The 24,312-nt window shown below is 47.3% G+C and overlaps 1 protein-coding gene, 2 long non-coding RNA genes and 1 pseudogene across 14 annotated transcripts in view; 2 read left to right on the top strand and 2 right to left on the bottom strand.

Moving 5' to 3' along the window:
* The window catches only part of Kmt2a (lysine (K)-specific methyltransferase 2A), a 77,998-nt gene extending 75,504 nt beyond the window's left edge, over nt 1–2,494 (bottom strand). For 3 of the 6 annotated variants that reach the window (XM_011242443.3, XM_030244217.1, XM_011242442.3), the window contains exon 1: nt 1,991–2,493. In XM_011242443.3, the coding sequence (XP_011240745.1) occupies nt 1,991–2,416 (426 nt within the window). In that variant the 5' untranslated portion in view covers nt 2,417–2,493. Of the gene's footprint in view, nt 1–1,990 lie in introns of all 6 variants that reach the window. The other 3 variants (XM_006510128.3, NM_001357549.2, XM_011242444.3) reach the window with 3 other exon arrangements.
* Gm39326 overlaps nt 1–5,979 on the top strand; it is a 29,919-nt gene extending 23,940 nt beyond the window's left edge. For 2 of the 7 annotated variants that reach the window (XR_001779148.2, XR_003948322.1), the window contains exons 2-3: nt 634–3,845; nt 5,487–5,720. This is a non-coding gene — a long non-coding RNA (predicted gene, 39326). Of the gene's footprint in view, nt 1–633; nt 3,846–5,486; nt 5,721–5,763 lie in introns of those variants that run through there. The other 5 variants (XR_003948321.1, XR_870694.3, XR_870693.3 and 2 more) reach the window with 5 other exon arrangements.
* Nucleotides 5,980–9,965: 3,986 nt separating this feature from the next.
* Gm30883 lies at nt 9,966–14,347 on the bottom strand. Its single transcript, XR_379339.2, has 2 exons — nt 14,001–14,347; nt 9,966–10,188 (listed from the first exon to the last, which is right to left on the bottom strand). It is a non-coding gene; the product is annotated as a predicted gene, 30883 (long non-coding RNA).
* A 4,659-nt stretch (nt 14,348–19,006) lies between these two features.
* Gm26249 lies at nt 19,007–19,124 on the top strand (annotated as a pseudogene).
* The last annotated feature ends 5,188 nt before the right edge of the window (nt 19,125–24,312 follow it).

Genomic DNA, 24,312 nt, shown 5'->3' on the forward strand with positions numbered 1-24,312 from the left:
AGTCAATACTCGCAAATAACCCTGTTTACAGCAGCTGCCTTCTGAAGGCTGGAAAAAGGGGGTGGAGGCAGAGGGAAGAGAGGCAGGGAAAGAGGATGCTGGAGCTAGCAAGCTATATAGCAAGGAACACGCCCCCATCATGTCCTCCTTACTCTGTCAGAGGCGGTTGTTGTCAGTCTCCTGAGCCAGCTGCCTTAGAAACAATTTTTAAAAGGAGGCTGGAAGACTAAAAACTTAAAAAAAAAAAAAAAAAAGACCAGCTCCTTGAAAGGAGAGGCAGGGGTCCCTAGGATTCCCCACCCCCGTCCAAGGCCTTTGCTAAATCTAAAGGGGTGTGGGGCATAGTGGGGCACAAGGGGTTTGCCCAGGATATTTTGTGTGCCCCAACGGCAGTGCACGCAGGAAACGGCTGGTTGCTATCTTTCCCTTTCTGTTTCAATCAACAGCTCCAGAGCAGCAAACCCCTACCCCCCCTTCACTTCAGCCCCTGGCAGCTGCTCTTCCTCCCCCTAGAATCCCCCATTACATTCCCCCCCCCCCCTTCCCCTGCGATTCAAACTGCCCTTTCTGCATCCAATGGAAAACAAATGCGCATAGCCATTGACTGAACCTGAACTCAACTTCCCTTCCCAGGGCAACTTTCCTTTTTGCTGAAAAAGGCTGAATTCCGTTCATCGGAGCATCCCGGTTCTCAGCCTTTACCTCATCCACCTTGAGTCTCCCACTAGGAATCGCAGAAAGACTAACTTGGCTTCATAACCCTCCTCTTTCTCCCAACCCAAAGCATCAACAACCAACGCCACCACACTAAGGCAAAACTGTCCTTTTATCTACTCTCATTCCAACCCGGCTTTCCTCCACCCCCTTCCAAGACCCAGGATTGGCCTAGGAAAAGGTGGATCAATAATGAAATGACGAGAAAAAGAGAAGGGCGGGAGGGAGCCAGGGCCAGAGGCTGCAAGCTCTCAGGCGCAGTGGGTGGGGTAAGAGAGCAGCTGCTTCCCTTGGGAGGATGCAGTCCTAGTTCCCCCACAAACATCACCCCTCACCGGGGCCCCCTTTCTCAAGAGCTGGAGAGAAACCCTGCTCCTCTCAAGGAGAATGCTAGAAAGTAGCTCTGCTCCAAGCCTAGGGGAACACTGGACCATTTTCCCTCGAACACACCTCTGGTCCTTCCTCTAAAGGAGGGAAAGGGGTGGAGTTGGAGGTAAATCCCTGACACCAGCAGCCTAGGAAACGTAGCCCTGGAAGATGAGGAAAGAGACAACGCTGGGGAGAGCACTGTTATCTTCGCAGGAGAGATGAGAACGACAAGGTAGAGAGAAAGCTTTCCCCGAGGGGTAGGGCGGAACGAGGAGGCCTGGTGTGCAGGAGGTGGGAGTGGGCTGGTGGTAGAGGTGAGACAAGGGGGAGTGACTGGCAAGGTGAAGACCTGGCTGGGGAGGGAGGGAGGGTTGGTCAGGTTTTCAGAAGCAAGGTGCAGGAAGGGACCTGGATTTCCCAAGGGCCAGGATAAGAACCTGGCTCTGGATGAAGCCACCACCCGAGAGATGTCCAAGGGGGAAGACTGCCCTAGGAGTAACACATCTGCCCAGGGAAGGAGGCGGAGATGTGGCGGGATCAGGTCTCTGGCAGAGGGAGGGAGGAATCTGGCTCGGATGAGGTAATCTGTGAAAGGGAGGAGGGGTTCAGTCCCGGGATGGGAAACCCCCGCAAGGGGGTCTGTGCCAAGGGATTTGGGGAAGGGTCCAGGGGAAGAAGGCGGGACGGGGGCTAAAGGCCCTCAACTAGAAGGGTCTGAGCCCTCGGGTAAGGGCGCCTGGGGGTCTGCAGCCCATAACGGGGGTCCTGAGATGGGAGGGCCATTTGCCCCACGTTAGGGACCCCAGGATGTTTCCAGAATTGGGATGCTCCTCAGACCTGCATGGGGGAGGGGAGGGGTTCTTCAGAGGGTCGAGACCCCGGACCTTGGGGTTCCTCGCCCCCTTACCTCTCCGCTGCCGCCTCCCCCGCCGCTCTCCCCAAACACTGCCCGGAACCGGCGCAGGTTGGTGCCGATGGCGGCCGAGACCTGCAGCGCCGCGTCGAAGCCCGGGCCCACCCGGAGCAGGGCCGGCCCTGAGGAGGCTGAGGACGATGACGAAGACGAAGACGAGGCGGACGACGAAGAGGCTGCTGAGGCGGCGGCCGCTCCCCCTGGAACCCCAGCCCCGCTGCTTCCCGCCGCCGCCGCCGCCACCGCCGGGGGGGAGGGGGGCGCCCCGGGGCCGCCACCGCCGGCCTGGGGCCCGGGGGGAAGCAGCAAGGCCGGGACGCGTTGCCGCGGGGCGCCCCCTAGGCCCCGGCGCCCCCCGCCGCCGCCGCCCCCGGTGGTCCCGGGTCGGGCGGGGAAGCGCCACCGACAGCTGTGCGCCATGTTCGCCCCGTAAGTGAAGCAGCGAGAGGGAGAGGCGACAACACAGGGGGGCGGGGAGGCGGAGGGGGGGGAGCGGCGGGCCCCGGAACCTGCCTAACCCGCCTGGCGCCGCCCAGATGGCCGTACCCCGCGGCCCGCTATGCCGAGCGCCGGGTGGCGCCCGCCTGCCCTGCAATCTGCATATGAGCCTCTGGCCTCCGCCTCCGCCGCCCGGAGGCCGCTGCTCTATGCCGAGCCCCGGGCCCGGCTCCTCCCGCCCGGCAACCTGGATAAGTGCATGCCCCGCCCTCCGGGAGCGGCAGCGCCAGGGAAGATGAGGGGGGGAAGGAAGCCCTGGAGCCCGGAGCGGAGGCGGGTTCCGGGGAGAGGGGGGAGGGGGCGAGGGCGGCGGGAGGATGGAGGCGGAGGGAGCGGGTGGCCCGCAGCCGAGAGAGCCGAGAAGCCGATTACACACGTTCCCGGGACGCGCAGGGACTTGAGCGGCCCAGGAGAACCGCTTCCAGTGCGGCGCGGCTGCTGGGTCCCCGGAGGAGCGAGCCTTCTCCGCCGCTTTGGAGAGCGGCGGGCTTAGCCCTTATGGAACGCTTCTAGAATCCAGAAAGCTCCATTGTACTCCATGCAAAACCCAAGCGTCGCCCAATTGATTCTATGCAAAATGGCAAGGCTCTCGGCGAACGCGCCTTAAAAAAATAAAATCCAATAAAAGAGGAGCCCCTCCCATCTTCACGCTTGGAGCTCTTTCCAAAATCCACACAACCGTGTGGTCGGCCTCTGCCACCTCCTCGCTCCACTGTGCGCTGGAGGGAGGTGAGGGGCTTCTGGTTTCCGTGCCCTTCTCCGGAGTTGGGGTGTGTTTTCCCAGTCCAGGCGTTGGAGCCACAGCGTGCGCTCCGCAAACGACCTGGCGTTACAACGGAGCTGAAACTGGGTGGCTAACGGACAGGGCCTGGAGGGAAGAGGCGGGCAAAGGCGCCCCGCCCCTTCTTCCTCCGCTTCCAGCCTGCCGCTGCATGCAAAGCAGACCCTAATGTATGCACACGGAGGGAGGGGGCTCGCCAGCACATTTCTCATGATTGGGAGGGGGGGGGTTTGAAGCCCGGCGTAGGGCATTATGATACACAGGGTTAGCAAGCCGAGAGGGAGGGAAGAGGGGTAGGGCAGTGCCGGGGGTTGATGGTGGGGTGAATATCCACGGGATTTACTTTATTGCAGGAAATGGGAGACGGCGCCTCCAGCGAGGCGTTAGAAGCCTGCGGGGATGGAAAAGCCAAGGAGGGAGGGAGAGATTGCTGCCCGAAGAATTTGCCTTGGCTGAGGCTTAGGGATCGATACACTGCCTGCAGACCCGGAGCAGCCTCCATCTCCCCCAACCCCCAGCCGAGGTGGAGTTCGCAGGAAGGTCATGCAGCCGTCCAGGTCTCCCGCACCGGTACCCGGCGCTGCTCTAACCAGGACCTCCCCGGGTGGCAGATTTGGGAACGACAGGGTGGTTCATAGTAAGGCAGGTAGCAACCAGCTCCAGCCCACTGGAGGGTGTACTGCACGCCTCCAGAGGTCCACGGCCTCCTGGTGCTGAAAAATCTACGTCCTTCCTACGGAGAGACGTCTGTGCCTGAGGAGAAAATGGGGAGGGGGGGGGGGGAGCGAGGAAAGGAACAGAGAAGGGGAGGAGACATAGTCAAGCCCCAACTCCCCAAACTCGTCCGGGATCGATCATCGTTCCAACCACGCAGGATGGAGCCCAGATGGTTTGCAAAACGCACATTCACACTACGCACGCACAACCAGATTCCGTTGTTGCTTCTCGTGGCTTACTAGGCGCCGAGAGGATGGGAGCTGCGAAAGGGTATTAAACAGCAGCCCCAAGACTCTGCTTAGGACATAACACACCCCATTGTGGACGGTTTCTCTATTGCAATGTATTTTTGCGTTAGGCTCTGGGGTTTTGCTTCAGTATAGCTGCTCTGATCAGTTACAGATTGGCGACCACGTGGATTCCCTCAAGCATCCTGATTTGTTCCCTCTCTCACTCTCTCTCGTTTATTTTTCTTTTGTATTTGCCGCCCCCCTTCTTTAATATGCATAACGGCCTTCAGAGGTAGTAGGCAGGGGACTGAGTGACAGGCTTTATATAACTGTGTCAACAGGATTTCTTCCCGCCCTCCACCTTTGAGAAAACAAACCCGTTAGATTCTGCGTAACCCTCTCCCTACAAGCACACTTGATTTAGCACAGGTGGGAGGTCTGCAGGGTGGGTGGCAGCAGCAAGAATGGAGAATATTTGCAGGCTGTGAAGACATGAGCCTGGGAAGTCGGGGAGAACTCCTTGGAAAATTATCTAGTCGCTCTCTCTCAGGCTGATGCAAAGCGACCTGGTATAGATTAGAATTTGTTTTGTGGCTGGATGTTTTCGAGCAGAAATAACTAGCTCTTATTGAGTACTTTCTTTTTTTTTTTTTTTTAAAGATTTATTTATTTATTATATGTAAGTACACTGTAGCTGTCTTCAGACACTCCAGAAGAGGGCGTCAGATCTTGTTACGGATGGTTGTGAGCCACCATGTGGTTGCTGGGATTTGAACTCCGGACCTTCGGAAGAGCAGTCGGGTGCTCTTACCCACTGAGCCATCTCACCAGCCCCTATTGAGTACTTTCTATGATCCCAAATGTTTTATGTGCATTCAGTTCTTACTAATCATATAAGATAACCCTTATTTTACAGGTGGGAAAACTGAGTCTTAGAGTAATGCCCTAGGCCACATATTTTAGGGATAGGTCCAAAACTTTAGTGGGGTCTAACACCAAAATCCAGTAAGACAATCTTGGCAGAGGGACATTCAATGGGAGAGTGCTTGCCTAATATTTGGAAAGAAAGCCCTGGGTTTGATCCTAAGGACACGGACACACACACACACACACACACACACACACACACCTCGAGGGGGAGGCACTGAGAGAGATTCTTTTTTACCTTTCTCATGTTACCGTAAAGTGCTTTATTCTTTGGTTGTAAATCTTAACTCATTTCTCTTGAATATCAATATGTCATATGGCTAATTTTTTTTAACAGTTACTTTGGAGCTATGGCCTTAGCTATTTGAGACTGATCTTGAACTTACGCAGCCAAAGATGACACTGAGCTTTCTGCCTCTGGACTGCTTGGAATACAGGTGTGTCCCACCATGCCTGTGTTCATGTACTGCTGGCAATCAAGTCCGGGGCTTTGTGACTACGAGATGGCAAGCACTCTACATCCCTATCCCCATTCCCTATTTAAAACAAAACAAAACAAAACAAAACAAAACTATTCTTTGTGTTTATTTATGTGTCCTTGTTTGTATGTATAGCAGGAGGTGACCACAGGGGACAAGAGAGGACATCAGAACCTCTAGAACTGGAGTGACAGGCAGTTGGGCACCACCTGACACAGGTGGGAAACAGCCCTGAGTGAGCTGTAAGAGCCACACCCACCCTTAGCTGCTGCACTCTCTCTTCAGCCCCCTAACATACACACCCCATCTTTTTTTCTTTTCTTTTCTTCTTTCTTTCTTTCTTTCTTTCTTTTTTTTTTTTTTTTTTTTTTTTTGAGTCTAACTGGTCTAGTCCTGAGCTATGTAAACCAACCTAGCCTCAAACTTAGAAAGGTCCTCCTGCTTCTGTTCCCGAGTACTGGAATCACAGGCATGTCTGGCATCATATGGTTAGAATGTTAATGAAATTGAAAACCCCACTGCCTTGGTTCTGAGATAGCACGATAGCACGTTTCTGACATCAATCTCTGTCTTCCCTTCATGATAGTAAATGTTACGTTAATACTTCCAAAGATGACCTATATCTAAACGAGTGAGTCCATAGAGAACTTTGTCCATAAATACAAGACTGTCAAGTCTTATATGCCATCTCAGTGGTTCCACTTAATAAACCTGGGGAATTGTTTTTGTTACTCTTGGGGATGTTTAAAAACTTGGGGACAGTTTTTAAACGTGCGGTGGAAATGTATATGGCTTTCAATCTACTGACTGGCCTGTTCCTCCTCCTCTCCCTCCTCCTCTTGCTCCTCTTCCTTCTCTTCCTCCTCTTCTTCCTCTTCTCCCTCCTCCTCCTCTTCATCTTTTTATTTTTACTTTATGTGGGTGGGTGTTTTGCCTGCATGTATGTCTATGCACTACCTACAAGCAGTAGCTGTGGAGGTCAGAAGAAGATGCAGAATTCCCCCTAGACTGGAGTTATAAATGATTGAGAGTTTACATATGGGTGGGTGCTGGGAATCAAACCTGGGTCCTCTGGAAGAGCAGCCAGTGCTCTGAACCACTGAGCCATCATCTCATCAAAACAAAACAAAGTAGTGTTTCACAGTGTAGCCCAAGATCTCCTGCAACTCACTCTGTAGCCCAGACCCTGACCTCAAACTTGAGGCAATCCTCTTGCCTCTGTTGAATGCTAATGTTATAGGTGTGAGTCACCATGCCCGGCCATTCTATTCAATTTCACACAATAACACGGTGCACAGCCTTGGACACCACTTTGCAACTGTGTGATATACCTTTAGTATGAAGTCCCAGAAGTGCAGTTGCTGAACTCCAAGTATGAACATTTGTGATTTTTGACAGCTATTACCAAATTGTCCCCAGTAAAGGTTATCCTAGTGATTCATATTGCCATGAGCAATTCTGAAGAGGGCCTCTTTCTCCATAGCTTCTCGGAAAGCTTTGTCCTAACCTTCTTCTTGATCTTTGCTAACCTAATAAAAATGCACATATTTTACTTTTTTTTTTTTCAAATGAGAGAAGGAAACTTTCAGGAAGGAAACTCCAAATTTTGCCCGTTTCTGTGAACTCATAAATTATTTTGGCTTTAAAGGGGGCCGGAGAGGTTGGCTCACAGCTTAAGAGCAATTGTTGCTTTTGCAGAGGACCTGGGCTCTATTCTCAGCATACACATGATAGCTCACAGCCACCCTAACTCCAGCTCCAGGAGATGCAGTGCCCCATCTGACCTCCATGAACAGCAGACATGCAAGTGATAACACATACATAGATGCAAGCAAGCACTCACACATAAAATGAGAAAACCTACATGTCTTTCAAAGGGACTCCTAGGTGTTGACTCTCTTTTTCTCTACCCTGAGGACTCCTCACTACAAATCAGTATCATGGTGTGACTAACATGGGTTCAGAGCCACCAGCCTAGGCTTGATTTGCAGGTACCTAGCCATATGCCTGTTTCCTCATTTGCAAACATAAGAATATTAATAGCAACTCCACAAGATTCCTATGAAGATTAAAGTTTATAGACTAAGCATCTTCTTTTTTATTCAAATGGAAACAACACCCTCCAACACACACACACACACACACACACACACACACACACGCCCAGATTTCTCCTTTTTTCTGTGTTTTGAGACAGGGTTTCATACAACCCAGGCTCTCCTCAAACTTGCTATGTGGCTTACTCTTGATCCTTCTGCTTCAACTTTCTCAGTGTTTCACCCAGGTTTTTCTCACTTTTGGTAAAGACCGTGCTCGAAATTTCCATTCTCCAAAAAGAGCTCTGAATAGACATGGTGCGTCAGTACAGTAGACCCAAAGGTCTTTGAACTAAAACAAGAAGCTAGTGGAGTCATTTAAATATCCGGGTCATCACAGAACAGGGGGCTGTTCAGAATCTCTGGGATTGCTTTCTTCTGAAAAGAAAGGGCTAAGTCTATAACTTCTTCTATAAAGGTGCCCTTATAATGCAGAGTTAACAGTTCAACCTGGGCGTATGGCGCACACCTGAATTCCCAGCACTAGGAAGGTAGAGGCTGCGGATGGGTGGAGAGTGTGAAGCCAGTCTGGTCTGCACACTGAGTTCAAGGCTAGACTCCTGAGCTTTAAAAGAAAAAAAATTAAAAGAGGAAGGGGGAGGAGGAGGAGGAAAAAGAAGAGGAGGAAGGGGAGGAGGAGAAGAAGAAGGAGGAGGGGGAGGGGGAGGGGAGGGGGGAGGAGAGGAAATAGTTGCAATCCCTGTGTCCATTGAGTTTTCACTTCTTAACTTGAAAAAGACCTCGGCATAGCTAATTGTATTTATCACTGGAAATGTTTTACGGAATCTAGCAGAGATGGCAGCTGGCTTTGCAGCGTACATTTGGGGTAAGTCAGCTCCAAGTCAAGGTCTAACTGATTTGGGAGACAAAACTTTCTAACATCAGGAACCATGTATTAATCCTACTTCCATCTGCTGTGTCAAACAGAGTCAATAAAGCCCAATTAATGTCTCCTAAGTATATGGTTTTTCCCATCCACACTCGTAGATTTGGGGACTCGTTCTAAAGGGCTTTAACATGTCATCTTCCTTATTGAGGTGTTTTAAAAACATCTATTAATATATTTTGTATATGTTTGTGTGCATGCATGTGAATGGGCTGGCGCATGCCGTGCCATGTATGTGGACATCGGAGGATGACTTGTGGGCATCGATTTTCTCTTTCTCCTACATGTGTTCCTGGCATTGAACTCAAGTAGTCAGGCTTGGAAGCAAGTGCACTTACCCACCAAACTGTGTTGTCAGTCCAAGGAGATGGACCATCAGATGTGTTATCAGAGGATCCGGGCAATCGCATCTGCTAGTCTGGCAGGGTCAAACTATCTTCATTTGGGGTTGGTGAGATGGCTCAGTGGGTAAGAGCACCCGACTGCTCTTCCGAAGGTCCAGAGTTCAAATCCCAGCAACCACATGGTGGCTCACAACCATCTGTAACAAGATCTGACTCCCTCTTCTGGAGTGTGTGAAGACAGCTACAGTTTATTTACATAAAATAATAAAATAAATCTTAAAAAAAAAAACTATCTTCATTTGAAATTTATACCAGTGATCAAAGTTCACATTTTCAAGGAGAGAAAAGTGATGAGTAGCGAGTATTTGCTTATGACAGTTTTACTGTGAAGACGCTTGATGGAAATTCTGTACTTGAGTGATTTCTTTCTCCCTCTTTCTAGATGTCTCTAAGTCACAGTCATGGTGACTTTCGATTGGCCCGGGTATGGTCTGCTGCACAAGCGAACCCAAAATACCCAGTCACAGGAGACAGAGAAAGAAATGGACCAATGAAGAAGAGAAAGGGTAGAGGAAAGTGCAGGTAGAGACATAGGAGGAACTGAGAACAAGTCTAGAGGTAGATAGTGTTCATGAGGTAGTGGGAGGAGCAAGCAAGATGGCTCACCAGGCAAAACTGCTTGCTGTCAATCCTGATTCCCTGAGTTCAATCCCCAGGACCCACATAGTTGAAGAAGAGAATCAGCTCCCCCAAGTTATCCTCTGATCTCTACGCCTGTGCACACACCTACACGTGCATTTAAACTATAATCATAAGACGCTGGAGAGATGGCTCAGAGAGAAGCTGAAGCGGATCCTCTGAGGATCCTCCTTAGGAGTTCTAGTCCACACAGTAGCTCACAAAGGTTTCTCAGTCCCAGGGATCCTGACACCTTCTCCTGATCTCCTAGAGCACCAGGCACACACATGGTACACATATATACATTCAGGGAAAATGCTCATACACATAAGATAAAAATAAATATTTTTGATGTAATAAGAATAAGGAAGAAACAAAGGCTTATTGTAAAGTCAATGCACACCCACTGCACCACGAAGCCATGAGTAATTATTGTATTCTAGAACAGACACAGTGATGTCGGTAGGAGGAGCTGCAAGGGATGCCAAGGCTCAAGACAGCCTTGGTGACAAAGGCAGGAAGGAGCCAAAGGAGGCATCTTTTTCAGGAGGCACACCTGTAACAGGAAAGAAAGGGGCTTTAGCTGGAGCCTCCAAACACCTGGCTAAGAGGGCTATTTTTGTTTGTTTTTTATGTATATGAGTACAATGTAGCTGTCTTCTGACACACCAGAAAAGGGCATCAGATCCCATTACAGATGGTTGTGAGCCACCATGTGGTTGCTGGGAATTGAACTCAGGACCACTGGAAGAGCAGTCAGGGCTCTCAACCATTGAACCATCTCTCCAGCATTCTGCATTTGTTTTTGAGACAGAGTTTCATACAGTCCTGCTTGGCCTTGAACACTCCATGTCACTGAGGCTAATACTAAACTCCCGATCCCGCCCCAGTGCTGGGATTATAAGCATACCCTACCATGCCTGGTTTATGTAGTTTGGGAGATGGGACCTAGGGCCTCCTGCATGAGAGGTAAGCCCTCTACCAACTGAGCTACATCCTTAGCCCTAGAGATTATTTTATGTTTTGTTTTTTATTGCATGTGTGTGCAGGTGTGTGAGTGTGCAGGCACATACTGCCATATCACATATGGGAAGTCAGAAAGATGATGTCTGGCAATCATTGCTTCTTTCCACCACAGGAAACTCTGGGAAGTTGTCAATCTTGCTTAACAACTGGTTTTACCTACTGAACCATCTTGCTGCCCCTCAAGAGTTTATTTAAAATTTTATTTTATTATTTTAGACTTATTTTTTGTGCATGCCTGTTTTGCCTGCATATACGTATATGCGTCATGTCAATGCCTGTTTCTAGAGAAGTTCAGGAGAGAACTCTGGACCCCTGGAACTGGAGTTAAGGATGGTTGTGAGCTGCCATGGAGGCGCTGGGACAAACACAGGAAGTGTTCCTAACCACTGAGCCATCTCTCCAACGGAGTTTATTTTTAAGCTAAGTTTTGGTTACTGTAACCTTGTACTGAGATATACAAGGTAAAACTTTACAATATTGTTAGAGGGCATAAATTTGGAAGGTTTATATTCTCCTGCTCTCCCTCTAACACTGCACGTGCACGTGTAAGTATGCAAATATTTGTGTATATGTAAATATATATGAATATGCACTTGTTTGTAATAATTTTCTTGAGACAAGGTCTCTCAATGTAGAACAGGCTGCCCTCTGACTCACAGAGTTCCACCTGCCTTTCCCTCCAGAGTGCTGGGCATATATGTCTTTTAAACTGATGTGAATATAGCACACAGACCTCTTCACTTGGTCCTTTCATCTCAGGCAACTCAGAAGCCCTTATCTCCCTGACCTTATCTCCCGCCTCTCCAGAGCTCTACCTTCTGTCCCTATTGTCTTGACTTCCTTGTAGTTCCAAGAACAGTCAGCCTCACTTATACCTTAAGGCTTTTGCTCTTGCTGGTCCCCCTGTCTGGAGTGTTCTTCCACCGGAAGCCCCCTTGGCTCACTGTCACACTTCTTTTGTATCTCTGCTCATTGTCCTCTCCTCAGTGGACACCATTACCTTTCAGGTTCAGGATACCATGTACTGCTTCTTCCCCGCCCCTTTCCTTTTACAGTGCTAGAGACTGATCAGGGCTTCTTGTGGTAGCACTGAGCTGTATCCCCTGCCCTTCTGCATTTTTCCTCAGTCTCTCTGTCTTTAAAATAGTTATGTATCCAGGTGTTTTGCCTGAATGTATGTCTGCACAAGTATTTGCCTGGGGCCCACAGAGGCTAGGAGAGGGCTGGACTTATAGAGGGTTGTGAGCCAGCATGTGGATGCTTGGGATCAAACCCAGGTCCTCTGGAAGAGCAAGCAGCCAGGCTTCTTTACTGCTTAGCTCTCTCTGCAGTCCCCCTCCTCCTCCTCTTTCTAATTGAGGCTTATATAGCCCAGGCTAGCCTCTGTCTCACCTTGGCATGGATGATGATCCTGAATGTTCTGATCTTCCCGCCTCCATCCCCTCCCTAACGCTCTCATCATGCTGCCTTATTTCTAGAAGGCAGGCCACCCAGAATTCACATTCCCCTGCTGCAGACCCCTCTCCCTCTCCTTCCCCTTCAAGGTCTCTCCCTACTCACCACAAAGTTTGACATATCTCTTTTTCCTAAATGTGTCTCCATCTATCTCTTCCTTACAGGGGAACACCTCCACCCCTGTTTTTCCTCAGTGCTGGGGGTCCCTCTCAGGGCCTCATGCCTGCCACATAAACACTCTACCAACAGACCTTCCTGCTGATTTTTTTCCACTTATCACCATGGATTTGCTTATTTTAAACTTTTTATTACATTTTTTTTAATTATGTGCTTCTGCAGAAGTCAGAGGGACAACTTTCTGGAGTCAGTTATCTCCTCCCATCATGTGGGTCCCAGGGATCCTGGCTGTCAGGCTTGGCAGCAGGTGTCCTTCCGCTGAGTCATCTCACCTGACTGAATTTTCTTCCTTTAATGTCAGTGTCTCATAAGGAGAGGAATTCCATGAATGGATGGTCTGGGTTTCCAGCTGCTGTACGCAGAGGTTACAACAAGGACATGACCCTCAGTAGGTGTTTAGTGAAAAAGGTAAAAATCACGGAGAGATGGCGTCGTAACATAGTGGTTATGAGTACACGCTGTTGCATTCGGGAGGCAGAGGAAGGCAGATCTTTGAGTTCGAGGCTGACCTGGTCTACCGAGTGAGTTCCAGGTTAGCCAGGGGTACACAGAGAAACCCTGTCTTGAAAAAAGTAATAAATAAATAAAATATTTAAAAACAAACAAACAGCCAGGCAGTGGTGGCGCATGCCTGTAATCCCAGCACTTGGGAGGCAGAGGCAGGCGGATTTCTGAGTTCGAAGCCAGCCTGGTCTACAGGGTGAGTTCCAGGACAGCCAGGACTGCACAGAGAAACCCTGTCTCAAAAAACCAAAAAAAAAAAAAAAACAAAAACAAAACAAAACAAAAAAACCCAAACAAACAAAAACATTACATGCTCAAATTGCCTGGGTTCAAACCTGTTTGGTTTTATTTTTCCTGTTTGAGACAGTGACTCCCTATATATCCCAGGCTAGCTAAAAACTCAAGATCCTTCTGCCTCAGACTCCAAGGGCTGGGAATACAAATGACACCATGACTTGCTAGCAGATTTTTATTTTCTTAGTAGATGCATATACTTGGGAAGGTGAGCTGGTCTCCTTTGCTAAGCAACCAGGTCATCTTAGTACCTAATCCTAGGTTCTTATGAGAATTAATATATGGCTTTATATGACATGTTCATAGTAATAACTGTCATGGGAAATGTTGGGACTCTTTGATGTATATTTTTTGGTAGGGTTCTGGGTTTTGTTGATGAGCCAGGACCATGTGCACACTAGGCAATAGCTTTAGCACTGACCTTTCCCCAACTCTGTTAGTAGATTTTATAGAGCCCGTTTAGCTCACTGTGATGGCAGACACCTATAACCTAGCATTCAGGATGCTGAGGCAGGAAGACCAAAAGTTTGAGGACAGCCAAGGAAACATCAAATTCTATGCCAGCCTGGGTGGGCTGCAAGACCCAGTCTTGGAACAAATAAAAAAGTCAGCTCCCAAAAGGCCAACTAGCAGCTTGGTCAGGGGTGGCTGTGCTCAACTGTCTCTTCTCCATCTTCTAGATAGTTCTACCCGGGCCCATTTCTCTGCCCTTCACTCTTAGACACAGGTGGCTCTGAGTGCCTGTCATTTCTTACATTCTCTTCTGATGATCTCATGGCTTTAACTACTACCCAGGCTGCAGAGATCAGTAACTGTCATCTCAAACAGCCCCTTTCCCTAGAGTCTCGGCCTCTGACTTCCAAATGCTTTAAGCCTTTCCATTCTAATTACTTGTTAGGTCGTATGACTCACCAGAGTGGGTTCCTCAAGGGCAGGAATAGCTTCTTGGTTATCTTTATCTCTGCTCCTCCAGGCGAGGTGTTCTTGGAAGGTCTGCTTCCCAGTGTTCACAGACTAGTGGAGGGAAGCAAGCAATAACTAGACAGTCAGCAGCTATAGAGGAGGGCTATGTTAGTGAGATAAAGACACTAGAGAGCTGGCAGAAGCCAAGGTGCCACAGTCACAGCCATAGCCAGGCTTTGGGCAAGGAAGAGTTTAGTCAAGTGATGCTCTAAGAGAAGAGGATTCCAGACTGCAGAGATGGCTCAGCGGTTAAGAGCACTGACTGCTCTTCCAGAGGTCCTGAGTTCTATTCCTAATAACCACATGGTGGCTCACAACCATCTGTAATGGGATCTGATGTCCTCTTCTAGTGTGTATCTGAAGACAGCTGCAGTGTACTCATATAAATAAAAAGTAAGCCGGGCTCAGTGGTGCACACCTTTAATCCCAGCACTTGGGAGGCAGAGGCAGGCAGATTTCTGAGTTCCTGGTCAGCCTGGTCTACAGAGTGAGTTCCAGGACAGCGAGGGCTATACAGAGAAACCCTGTCTCGAAAAACCAAAAATAAATAAATAAATAAATAAATAAATTTAAACAAACAAACAAACAAATAAATAAAAAGTAAATAAATCTTTAATAAAAAGAGAAGAGGATTCCAACACAAACCAGCACGTGTACAATGCCCAAGGTGTGTAGTTTTGAGGAGAAGGTTGTTCAGCTATGACTCAGCATTTGAAGGATCATTCTGGCTGCTGTCAAGAACAGGCAAAAGAGGGGCTAGAGAAACCTTCTGTTGGCCAGGTGCTTCCCTAGCATAGTGAAGTCCTGGGCTCGGTCCTCAGCACTGAGATAAACTGGGCCTGGTGGCACACACCAGTGAACTCAGAACTTAGTAAGTAGAGGTACAAGGAGAGCCTTAATTTAGAGACCAGCCTGACTGTTGTGTGACAGAACTTCTCCTGGGGAGACTCATATCCTCTCACCCCAGATAGGTAGCCCACAACAGACCTAAGTGTAGATATATACCACAAAAGTCAACTTGTCAACCAATGAGTTTTATTTGGATTACTTACAGGAGCATAAATGGGCACCAATCTGTTGTATTTAATATTTAATCTCAGATAGGAGGGTTTCTACCCCACCTTTGATCATTCGGTTCCCAGATAAAAGACACACAACTTTTATATTTATAATAAGCCTTAATTAGCACTAACGTTGTGCAGATATCTACCCACTGTGCTATTATGTCTCCTTCCCTATTAATAATCCCGAGTTATAAATTGGTATGTTCCATCTGGGGTGCTCTTAACTCCAATTGGCCAGCCAAGTTTTCATAGCTCACCTACCCCATGGCATCTCTCCTCTATCACCTTCTTCCTGCTCCCTCATGGTCCCTCCTCTGATCCCAAGCCCAGAACCCAAACCTCACCTCTCTCTCTTCTGCCAGCTGTAGGCTGTAGGCATCTGTATTCACCAATCAAGAATAACTTATGGGACAAGATTACATAGCATTACTTGTGTATGGGCAGATTATTTCATCACTGAGGGCAACCAGGCCTTGGGGGCCAGGATTTAGTATTACAATACATAGCAAAAGACCAAACCTCAACAGACAGCTGCATCACCCAAGCCTGCTGCAGCATGGGTGACAGCTAGCAAAATTTGGGAGCCTGGAGCACACCCACAGCCTACAGGCAGCTCAACTGTTTAGAGGGTGTTCTTTCTAGGTGCCTCTTTTGGTCTTCACCTCTTCCAGGCAGCCCAGCTGGTCGCTACTTCTTCTGGGTAGTTGATCTGGTCTCAGAGCCTTCTTTGTAGCTCAGTTTATCTGAGAGACTTCTTTGAAGCTCAACTTCATGTCAGACTCTTCAGCTTTTATAGCTTACTCTGGCAGGACCAGACCTAGTGAATCTGGTCAGTTTCAGGGACTTCCTGAAACTATTTTAGGTTGTTTACCTATTTAAAGAGCTTCCCTGTAGGATGGAATGTTTCAATCTTGGAGAAAACTGTTATACAACACTGCTCTGCATATTCAGTTTCAGATGACCCGAGGTTATATAATAAGGTCCTGTCTCCAAAAACACTCCAAAAAAACAAAACAAAACAAAAAAACAAACAAAAACGGAAGTGCAGGTAAAGTGCTTGTCACATAAGCTTCAAGGGCCTGAGTTCAATCTCTAGAGCCAGGCTGCCTACTTGATTCTAGCACCTGGCAGTGGAGATAAGCAGATACCTGGGGTTCACAGGCTACACCGCCTAATCTAAGTGTCAAGTGCCAGGTGAGTGAAACTTATGTGGGGAGTGGGGGCAGAGTAGAAAGGGCACTCAATTGATGGGGGCTGGAGGAAGTCTACCTAAGGAAGTGCACCTGATTGTCCTCTGGATTCCAGGTGTCTGTGCAGACATGCATCCACATGCAAACAAATAGCCACACATGCAACACGCAAAATCTAAAAACAAAAGAATCAAGACAGTGGGTGGGTGTGGCTTAGTGGTAAAGTATTTGCCTAACATGTGTCAGACTCTGGATATGACTCCCGACATCTTCAAGAACACTAAAGACTTCAAGACACAAAACCACACAGCAAAAACAAAAACACAAAAAATAGTTCTCCATCCCTGTTTTATTAATTTAAAATTAATGTATTTATTTATCCATGTATGTTCGTGTCATACCATGTGCTTGAGGAGGTCAGATGAGAACTTAGAGGACTCAGTCCTTTTGTTGCCACCACATGAGTCTGAGGGTTTAGATTCCAGGGCATCAGGCAAAAAGCACCAAGTGCCTTTACTTCTGAGATATCTCACCAGCTCTGGATGCAGGAGGCCCTTGAAGCTAGAGTGAGTCTTGCTGAAGTATTAAATATAGGGAGTGAGAGGAAGAGTAGAATCAGAGATGAACAGATAACAGAATGAGTAAGTGAGCTGGAGGGATGGCTCAGTGGTTAAGAGCACTTGCTGCTCTTGCAGAGGATCTGGGTCTCTCTTCTGGCCTTCGTGGGCACCAGGCATCCATATGGTACATATAGGTACATGCAGGCAAAACTCCTATACGTAAAATAAATACAAAGGCTCAGGAATCTTTAAAAAGCAAATAAATTGACATCTGTGTGTGTGCGTGTGTGTGTGTGTGAGAGAGAGAGAGAGAGAGAGAGAGAGAGAGAGGGAGAGAGAGAGAGAGAGAGAGAGATATTAATTACTAGGTTACCTAGATCAGAAAACAGGAAAACAGGTAAGAAGAAAATTTTTCGAGACAGGGTTTCTCTGTGTAGTCCTGGCTGCCCTGGAACTCACTTTGTAGACCAGGCTGGCCTCGAACTCAGAAATCCACCTGCCTCTGCCTCCCGAGTGCTGGGATTAAAGGCGTGCGCCACCACACCCGGCTTATGATATCTTTATACACTATCATTTACTAGCAGAGAAAAGACAGACCATTAGTATGAGAATGAAGAGAATATTTTCTGAATAGAAACTTAAAGACAAGAGAGTTAAGCCTAACTCCAAATTTAAGGAGAAAAACTGAAGAAAAAGCGAGGACCAGACATGATGATAACACATCTGTCACCCTAGCGCTGGAAAGGAGGATCAGGAATTTGAGACCAGGATAGGTTACATAATGAGTTCAAAGCCAGCTTGAGCTACAGAGCAAGACTCTATCTCAAAATCAAAAAATCAAAAATAAACAGGAGACAAAAGCAAAGAGGAAAGATGAAGATACGGTCAAGTTCCTGGAAACAGTGGGCTGTAATTCACAGCCTCTGCTCTGTCACAGCCTTCCAAATACTTCCCAGCCACAGCCACTGCCACCCCTGCTGAGACTATGACCATCAGACACCAGGGTTTTCTTTTCTATTGTATTATTGTATTTACCTTGGTCTTTAGAGATGGGGCCTCAGAGCCTTGGCTGACCTGGTACTTGCTATGTAGCCAAGAATGCCCTTGGATTCACAGTCATTTTGTCTCAGCTTCCCAAGATTATAATGTAGTCTACGGTGGCCAGCTCAAACAACAGTGATTTCCTTCTCTTTATTTTTAATTGCATTTTTATTGTTGTGTGTGCACGTGCACATATTGGTCAGAGGACAACCCTGTGGGAATTGATTCCACCATCTGGGTCCTGGGGATTGAATTCAGCCTTCACGTCCTTGGATCTGAAACCCTTGCCTCTTTGCATCTCTAAATGGTGGCTTTTCAGAGCCATGTTCTTAGACTGCCTCCATTTTCAGTATCTTAGTCATTTATTCAAATCCCAAATGCTTCCTACTGCCAGGGAGGCTTCAGATGCTGGGGATACAGCAATAAACAAACCCTGGACTCACTTGGCTTTGCATTTCTTCCCAAGCAGTCCCACCCACTCCCCCAGATGACATACTAGCACTAAACGCCGTTCTGAGTTTCAGACACACCTACCCAGTACTTTGTGGAGCACCTTCTCCAGTTTGTCCCTAAACTGAATGCTTCTTTGCTCTAATTTGTCTCTGCTGTTCCCTCTCCTAAGCACCCCGCCCTGCACTACCATCACCCTCCACAGTGTTGCTCAGAACTACTCTGATATCGAGCTTCCCAAGATGGAAATCTGGCCGCAGTTCTTGCCTCTTTCAAACACTTTACTCTCCTTAGCGTCTTTAAAATGCTTCATCATTTAATGTAAGTCTCTTTTGCCCTTTGTCTCCATGACACATCCATCCCTGTGGTCCTCCCTGCCTTGCTGTTCAGATTCTCCCATCTGACCCTGCTTCAGTGCCCATCCCTGCTGTCTAATATGTTCATTACCCCTTAGTATCCCCTTGACTGACTTCTAGCTTCTACACCCCAGCCTTCCTCAGCCTCTCCTGGGTGTTCATCCCTCACATGCAATGCAGACTCCTGTTGTTGATCTCCTCGACGTAGCATGCACTGTGTATGGCTTGTGATTGCTTATTTTGCTATCTCTTCCACTGGGCTTTAAGCCCCATAGAAATAGGAAACACGAAGCTGTGTCATATAAAAGGAAAGAAGTTAGCCTTCCCTTTATAAAGATGGAAGAAGCCCTTGAGTCTAATAACACAGTTAAGGCATTGCCACTTGCTTTGTGGCATCTAACCATTGCTGAACCTCCACCCCAGTGTAATAGATGCCTGGGCTATGGGCTGCACCGTTTTATACATTGTTCAGCTATCACTGGGAGACATAGCTCAGTAACAGAGCACTTGATAAGAGAGCATAAGGCCCTAGGTTCAATCCCTGGCAGATGGAAAACAATCTGGCAACCTTCCAGGGAACATACTTTTCCTTTATTTTTTAAATTTATTTTGGTTCTTAGACACAGAATCTCAGATTTCCCTGGCTGGCTTAGAACTCGTTCTGTAGCCCAGACCTAACTTGAACTCATAGCAATCCTCCTGCCGTAGCCCCAAGTACTAGGATTACAGGCATGGATCTCATACCATGCTAAGTAATCTTTTTTTTTTTTTTAAAGATTTATTTATTTATTTATTATATGTAAGTACACTGTAGCTGTCCTCAGACACTCCAGAAGAGAGAGAGTCAGATCTCGTTATGGATGGTTGTGAGCCACCATGTGGTTGCTGGGATTTGAACTCCTGACCTTCAGAAGAGCAGTCGGGTGCTCTTACCCACTGAGCCATCTCACCAGCCCAATGCTAAGTAATCTTATAGAACTCAGAACAGAGGCCGACAAGATGTCTCAGTGGTAAAGGCATTGCCATGCAGCACTAAATAAACTAGTGGGTCTCCGACCCAGAATGCATGGTACAAGCAGAGAATCAACATCTGAAAGCTGTCCTCTGCCCCGCCCCACATCAGGGTATATGTGTACCCCACTCCCAACAACAATAAATAAAATTTAAAAATCCTTCCAAGGGGTCTGTGTAGATGGCTCGGGGAGGGGGGGTGGTAAGAGCATTTGCTGAACATGCATGGAGATCAGCGTTAGAGTCCCCAGCACTGAAAGCTGGGCATAGCTACATATAGGCCTGAAAATCCAGCCCAGTAGGGGGCTGGAACACCTGGACCACTAAGATTTGCTGGCTACTAGCCTCACTCCAGATTCAGTGAGAGACCCTATCTCAAGAGAATAAGCTGGAGAGTGAGAAAGCAGGACAGCCGATGTTCTCCTCTGGTCTTTGTGTCCATACTACACACACCTACCAACATACACCACACACACACACACACACACACACACACACACACACACACTAAAGTTGTGGGGACTGAGGAGATCTCATAGGCTAGGGCTTCGAATGCTTTCAGTGAGTAGCAGTGGACTCCTGACTGCTGACCGTCGTTTAAATCTGACTTTAAATCCACTCAACTGGAAACTTCTCATTTCCAAAGCCATTCATATTTCTATCTTCCCTGCCCATTCTTCCTTTTAGTGTCATTGCTGTGGTTCCAGGAACTGGAAATATTCCGTTTGCAAGAAATTACCTTGAACAAAGCTCACATATCCTTACCAAGTAATGTTTGCTTTGTTTTTAATATGAGTTTAAAAGGGGCGGGGAATAAAATGAGCAAGGAGGATAAAAAAAAACAATGTGAATGGCATTGGAAATGATCAGTTTCCAGCTGGATGGATTCAAAGTCAGATTTAAATGACAGTCATTGTGGCCCACTGCTACTTGTCTAATGCCCTACCCTATCTGATCTCCTCAGTCACAACTTGTTTTCTTTTGAAACATTTATTTAATTCTGTGTGTGAATATGAGAGTGGGTGGTCACATAGGCCAGAGCCATCACATGCCCCTGGAGCTGGAGTTTTAGGCAGTCGTGAGCTACCCTACAACATTATCCCTAGACAAGATGTCTGTCTGTTTATGTTAAGTCATGAATAAGTCTAAATGTATGGTCTAAGATTCCCTGTAGCCACCCAGCCAATTTTCTAAGGCTACCGGGACTGCAGTTCAGTTGATCTAATTCAGAACAAATTTTTATCCGTAGATGGGATGGAAAATCTAGGTGAGGATTAAGGTCATGGCCAAGGTACAAGAGGAGAAGGAAGTCTGAGTTAATTATAACCTAGGTTCTGCCGTCTTAATTCCAGGAAGCTGTCCCTTAGCTAGGTGGACAACCTGTTGATTGACAGACATTCTTAGAGGCCTTAGAAGCTGCCAGTTCTAGAGTTCTGAGATGTAGTCCACAAGGAACACTGTCAGTATTGAGTGACTAGAAGTTTGTCATTTAAAAAAAGACCACTGAAGGAGGATTTGGTTGTTTCCTTTCCAGCAATCATAACTGGCCTGAAAGAGTTTCCAAAAGCCATCATTCTCAAGAGCATTTGGGTAAAGGTATTTTGGCATGGTTTCGATGCTTAACTAAACATAGTACCAAGGGACAACACAATTGTCCCCACATGCTCAAAGGGCTACATTCCCAGCCCCTTGACATATTCTGAAATATATAGTATAATGCACACTTTAAAAACATTCAGCCGGGTGTAGTGGCACATGCCTTGAATGCTAGTACTCAGGAGGCAGAAACAAGTGGATCTCTGTGAGTTTGAGGCCAGCTCTAGAGAGTAAATTCCAGGTCAGGCAGAACTGGTACACGGAGAAAACCTGTCTCGAAAAAACAGCCAACAAACAAAAAATGTATGTCTGGCTGGAAAGTGGGCTCCATGGCTAAAAGCCCTTGTTTTCCAGAGAATTGAAGTTTGATCCCCTGCACCCACCTGGAAGCTCACAACCATCCAGAACTTTAGTTCTAGGAAATCATCGACCCTCTGCTGGCCTCTGCTGGTACCAACCATGCATGTGATGCATAGACATGCATGCAGGCAAAATGCCTAAACACATAAAATAAAAAAGTTACTACCTCTGCATAGTGTATACATATATTTAACTATCACATGGCACTCTATAAATACCTATCGTTTTTATGTGTCAACTCAAAATAACTTAATTTACAACTTAATTTTCAGGAGTAGACAATTGAAAAAAACATACCCACTACTTATCTTTTGGTACAAAACAGTACAATACAGATAAACGGTTGGGCAGTGGTGTCGAATGCCTTTAATCCCAGCACTCAGGAGGCAGAGGCAGGCAGATTTCTGAGTTTGAGGCCAACCTGGTTTATAGAGTGAGTTCCAGGACAGCCAGGGCTATACAGAGAAACCCTGTCTCAAAACAAAAACAAAAACAAAAAACAAACAAAAACAAAAACAGAACACCAGATAAACAAAATCATAAGTAATAGCTACCAAATTCTGGGACAAAGTCTCTCACAGGTTTTGACCTAACCAAGTAGGCTAGGCTGGCTGGCCAGGGAGCCACAGGGGTCTTCTTGTCTCTGTCTTTCCAGTGCTGGGATTATAAATCGTCATGTTTTTGTTGTTGTTTGTTTTTTGTTTTTTTTTTTCAAGACAGGGTTTCTCTGTATAGCCCTGGCTATCCTGGAACTCACTCTGTAGACCAGGCTGGTCTTGAACTCAGAAATCCACCTGCCTTTGCCTCCCAAGTGCTGGGATTAAAGGCATGCGCCACCACTGCCCGGCCTAATTGTCATGGTTTTTATTGCTATTGTTATTTGTTTATTTGTCTTATGAGACAGGGTCTATGTCGCCCTAGCTGATCTGAAACTCTATGTAGATGAAGCTGGCCTGAAATTCAGAGATCTGCCTACCTCAGTCTCTCCATTACTGGGTTCAAATGTGTGTGACACCACGCCTGGCATTCTGGCTTTTGATTACTATAGGCTTCATCTGATCACTTCACTGATTGAGCTATCTCCCTGTCTCTAAGGCTTCACCAGGTATGATGGCTTCTTTCTGTAATCTCAGGGGAGTCTGAGGGAGGAGGATTGCTGTGGGTCATCACGGGCTACACACTGAGAACCCCAGACAACGATGCACTGGCTTATGTGTATCTTAGGTCAGCTTGACACAGCTGGAGTTTTCTGATGATGGGGAACCTCCATTAAGAAAATGCCTCCATAGGACCCAACTGCAAGGCATTTAGAGACTGATGAAAGAGAGCCCAGACCATTGTGGGTAGAGCCATCCTTGGACTGATGGTTCTCAGTTCTATAAAAAAGCAGGTTGAACAAGCCGTGTTGAGCAAGCCAGTAAGCAACAGCCCTCCAAGGCTTCTATATCAGCTCCTGCCTCCAGGTTCCTGTCCTGTTTGAGTTCCTGTCCTGACTTCTTCCAGTGATGGACTATGATCTGGGAGGGTAAGCCTAATAAATCCTTTCCTCCCCAACTTGCTTTTTGGTCATGGTATTTTGTTGAAGCAATAGAAACCCTCACTAAGACAAATGACAACAAAAAGCTGAGTGTGTGTGGTGGTGTGTGCTTGTAAACTCAGCATCTATGAAACAGAGGCAAGAGAATCACTGTAAACTGGGGGTCAGCTTGATCTACATAGAAAGCTGTAGCTTGAGGTACAGAGTGAGACCCTGTCTCAAAAAAAAAAAACTGAGATAAATGCTTTTTTTTTTCTTTAAAAAATAAATCTAAATTGACAGGCTGTGGGTAACTATGCAAGCATAAAGACATGAGTATCATGACATAGCCAGAACCCATCAGAGCTGAGCATGTTCTCATGTACCTGTAACCCTCAATCTGGGAGAAGAGAGTATAGAGAAAGGGTCAGAGACAGGAGGATTGCTGGAATCTGCTAGCTGCCAAGCTAGCTCCAGGTACAGTGAGAGAGCCTTTCTGAGGGTGATAAGTGACCAGAGGTAGAGCTGGACTCCAGGTCTTCTTCTAGGCCCTTCAAATATTCACAGGCGTCCATACCCACACACGTGTGCATATACCACATACACCTCCCCCACTCAAACACGTCCATACCCACACACGTGTGCATATACCACATACACCTCCCCCACTCAAACACATCCATACCCACACACGTGTGCATATACCACATACACCTCCCCCCACTCAAACACATCCATACCCACACACGTGTGCATATACCACATACCCACACACGTGTGCATATACCACATACCCACACACGTGTGCATATACCACATACCCACACACGTGTGCATATACCACATACACCTCCCCCACTCAAACACGTCCATACCCACACACGTGTGCATATACCACATACCCACACACGTGTGCATATACCACATACACCTCCCCCCACTCAAACACATCCATACATATGTGGTAACTAAATAATTAAGTGTAAAAACAATTAAAGCTAAAAATTAGGCCAGGCGATGGCAGGGCACGATTTCCTTTGATCCTAACACTGGAGAGGCAGAGGCAGGTGGATCTCTGTAAGTTCGAGGCCAGCCTGGTCTACTGAGAGAGTTCCAG

The sequence above is a fragment of the Mus musculus genome, chromosome 9, assembly GCF_000001635.26.
Source record: "Mus musculus strain C57BL/6J chromosome 9, GRCm38.p6 C57BL/6J".
Taxonomy (NCBI): domain Eukaryota; kingdom Metazoa; phylum Chordata; class Mammalia; order Rodentia; family Muridae; genus Mus; species Mus musculus.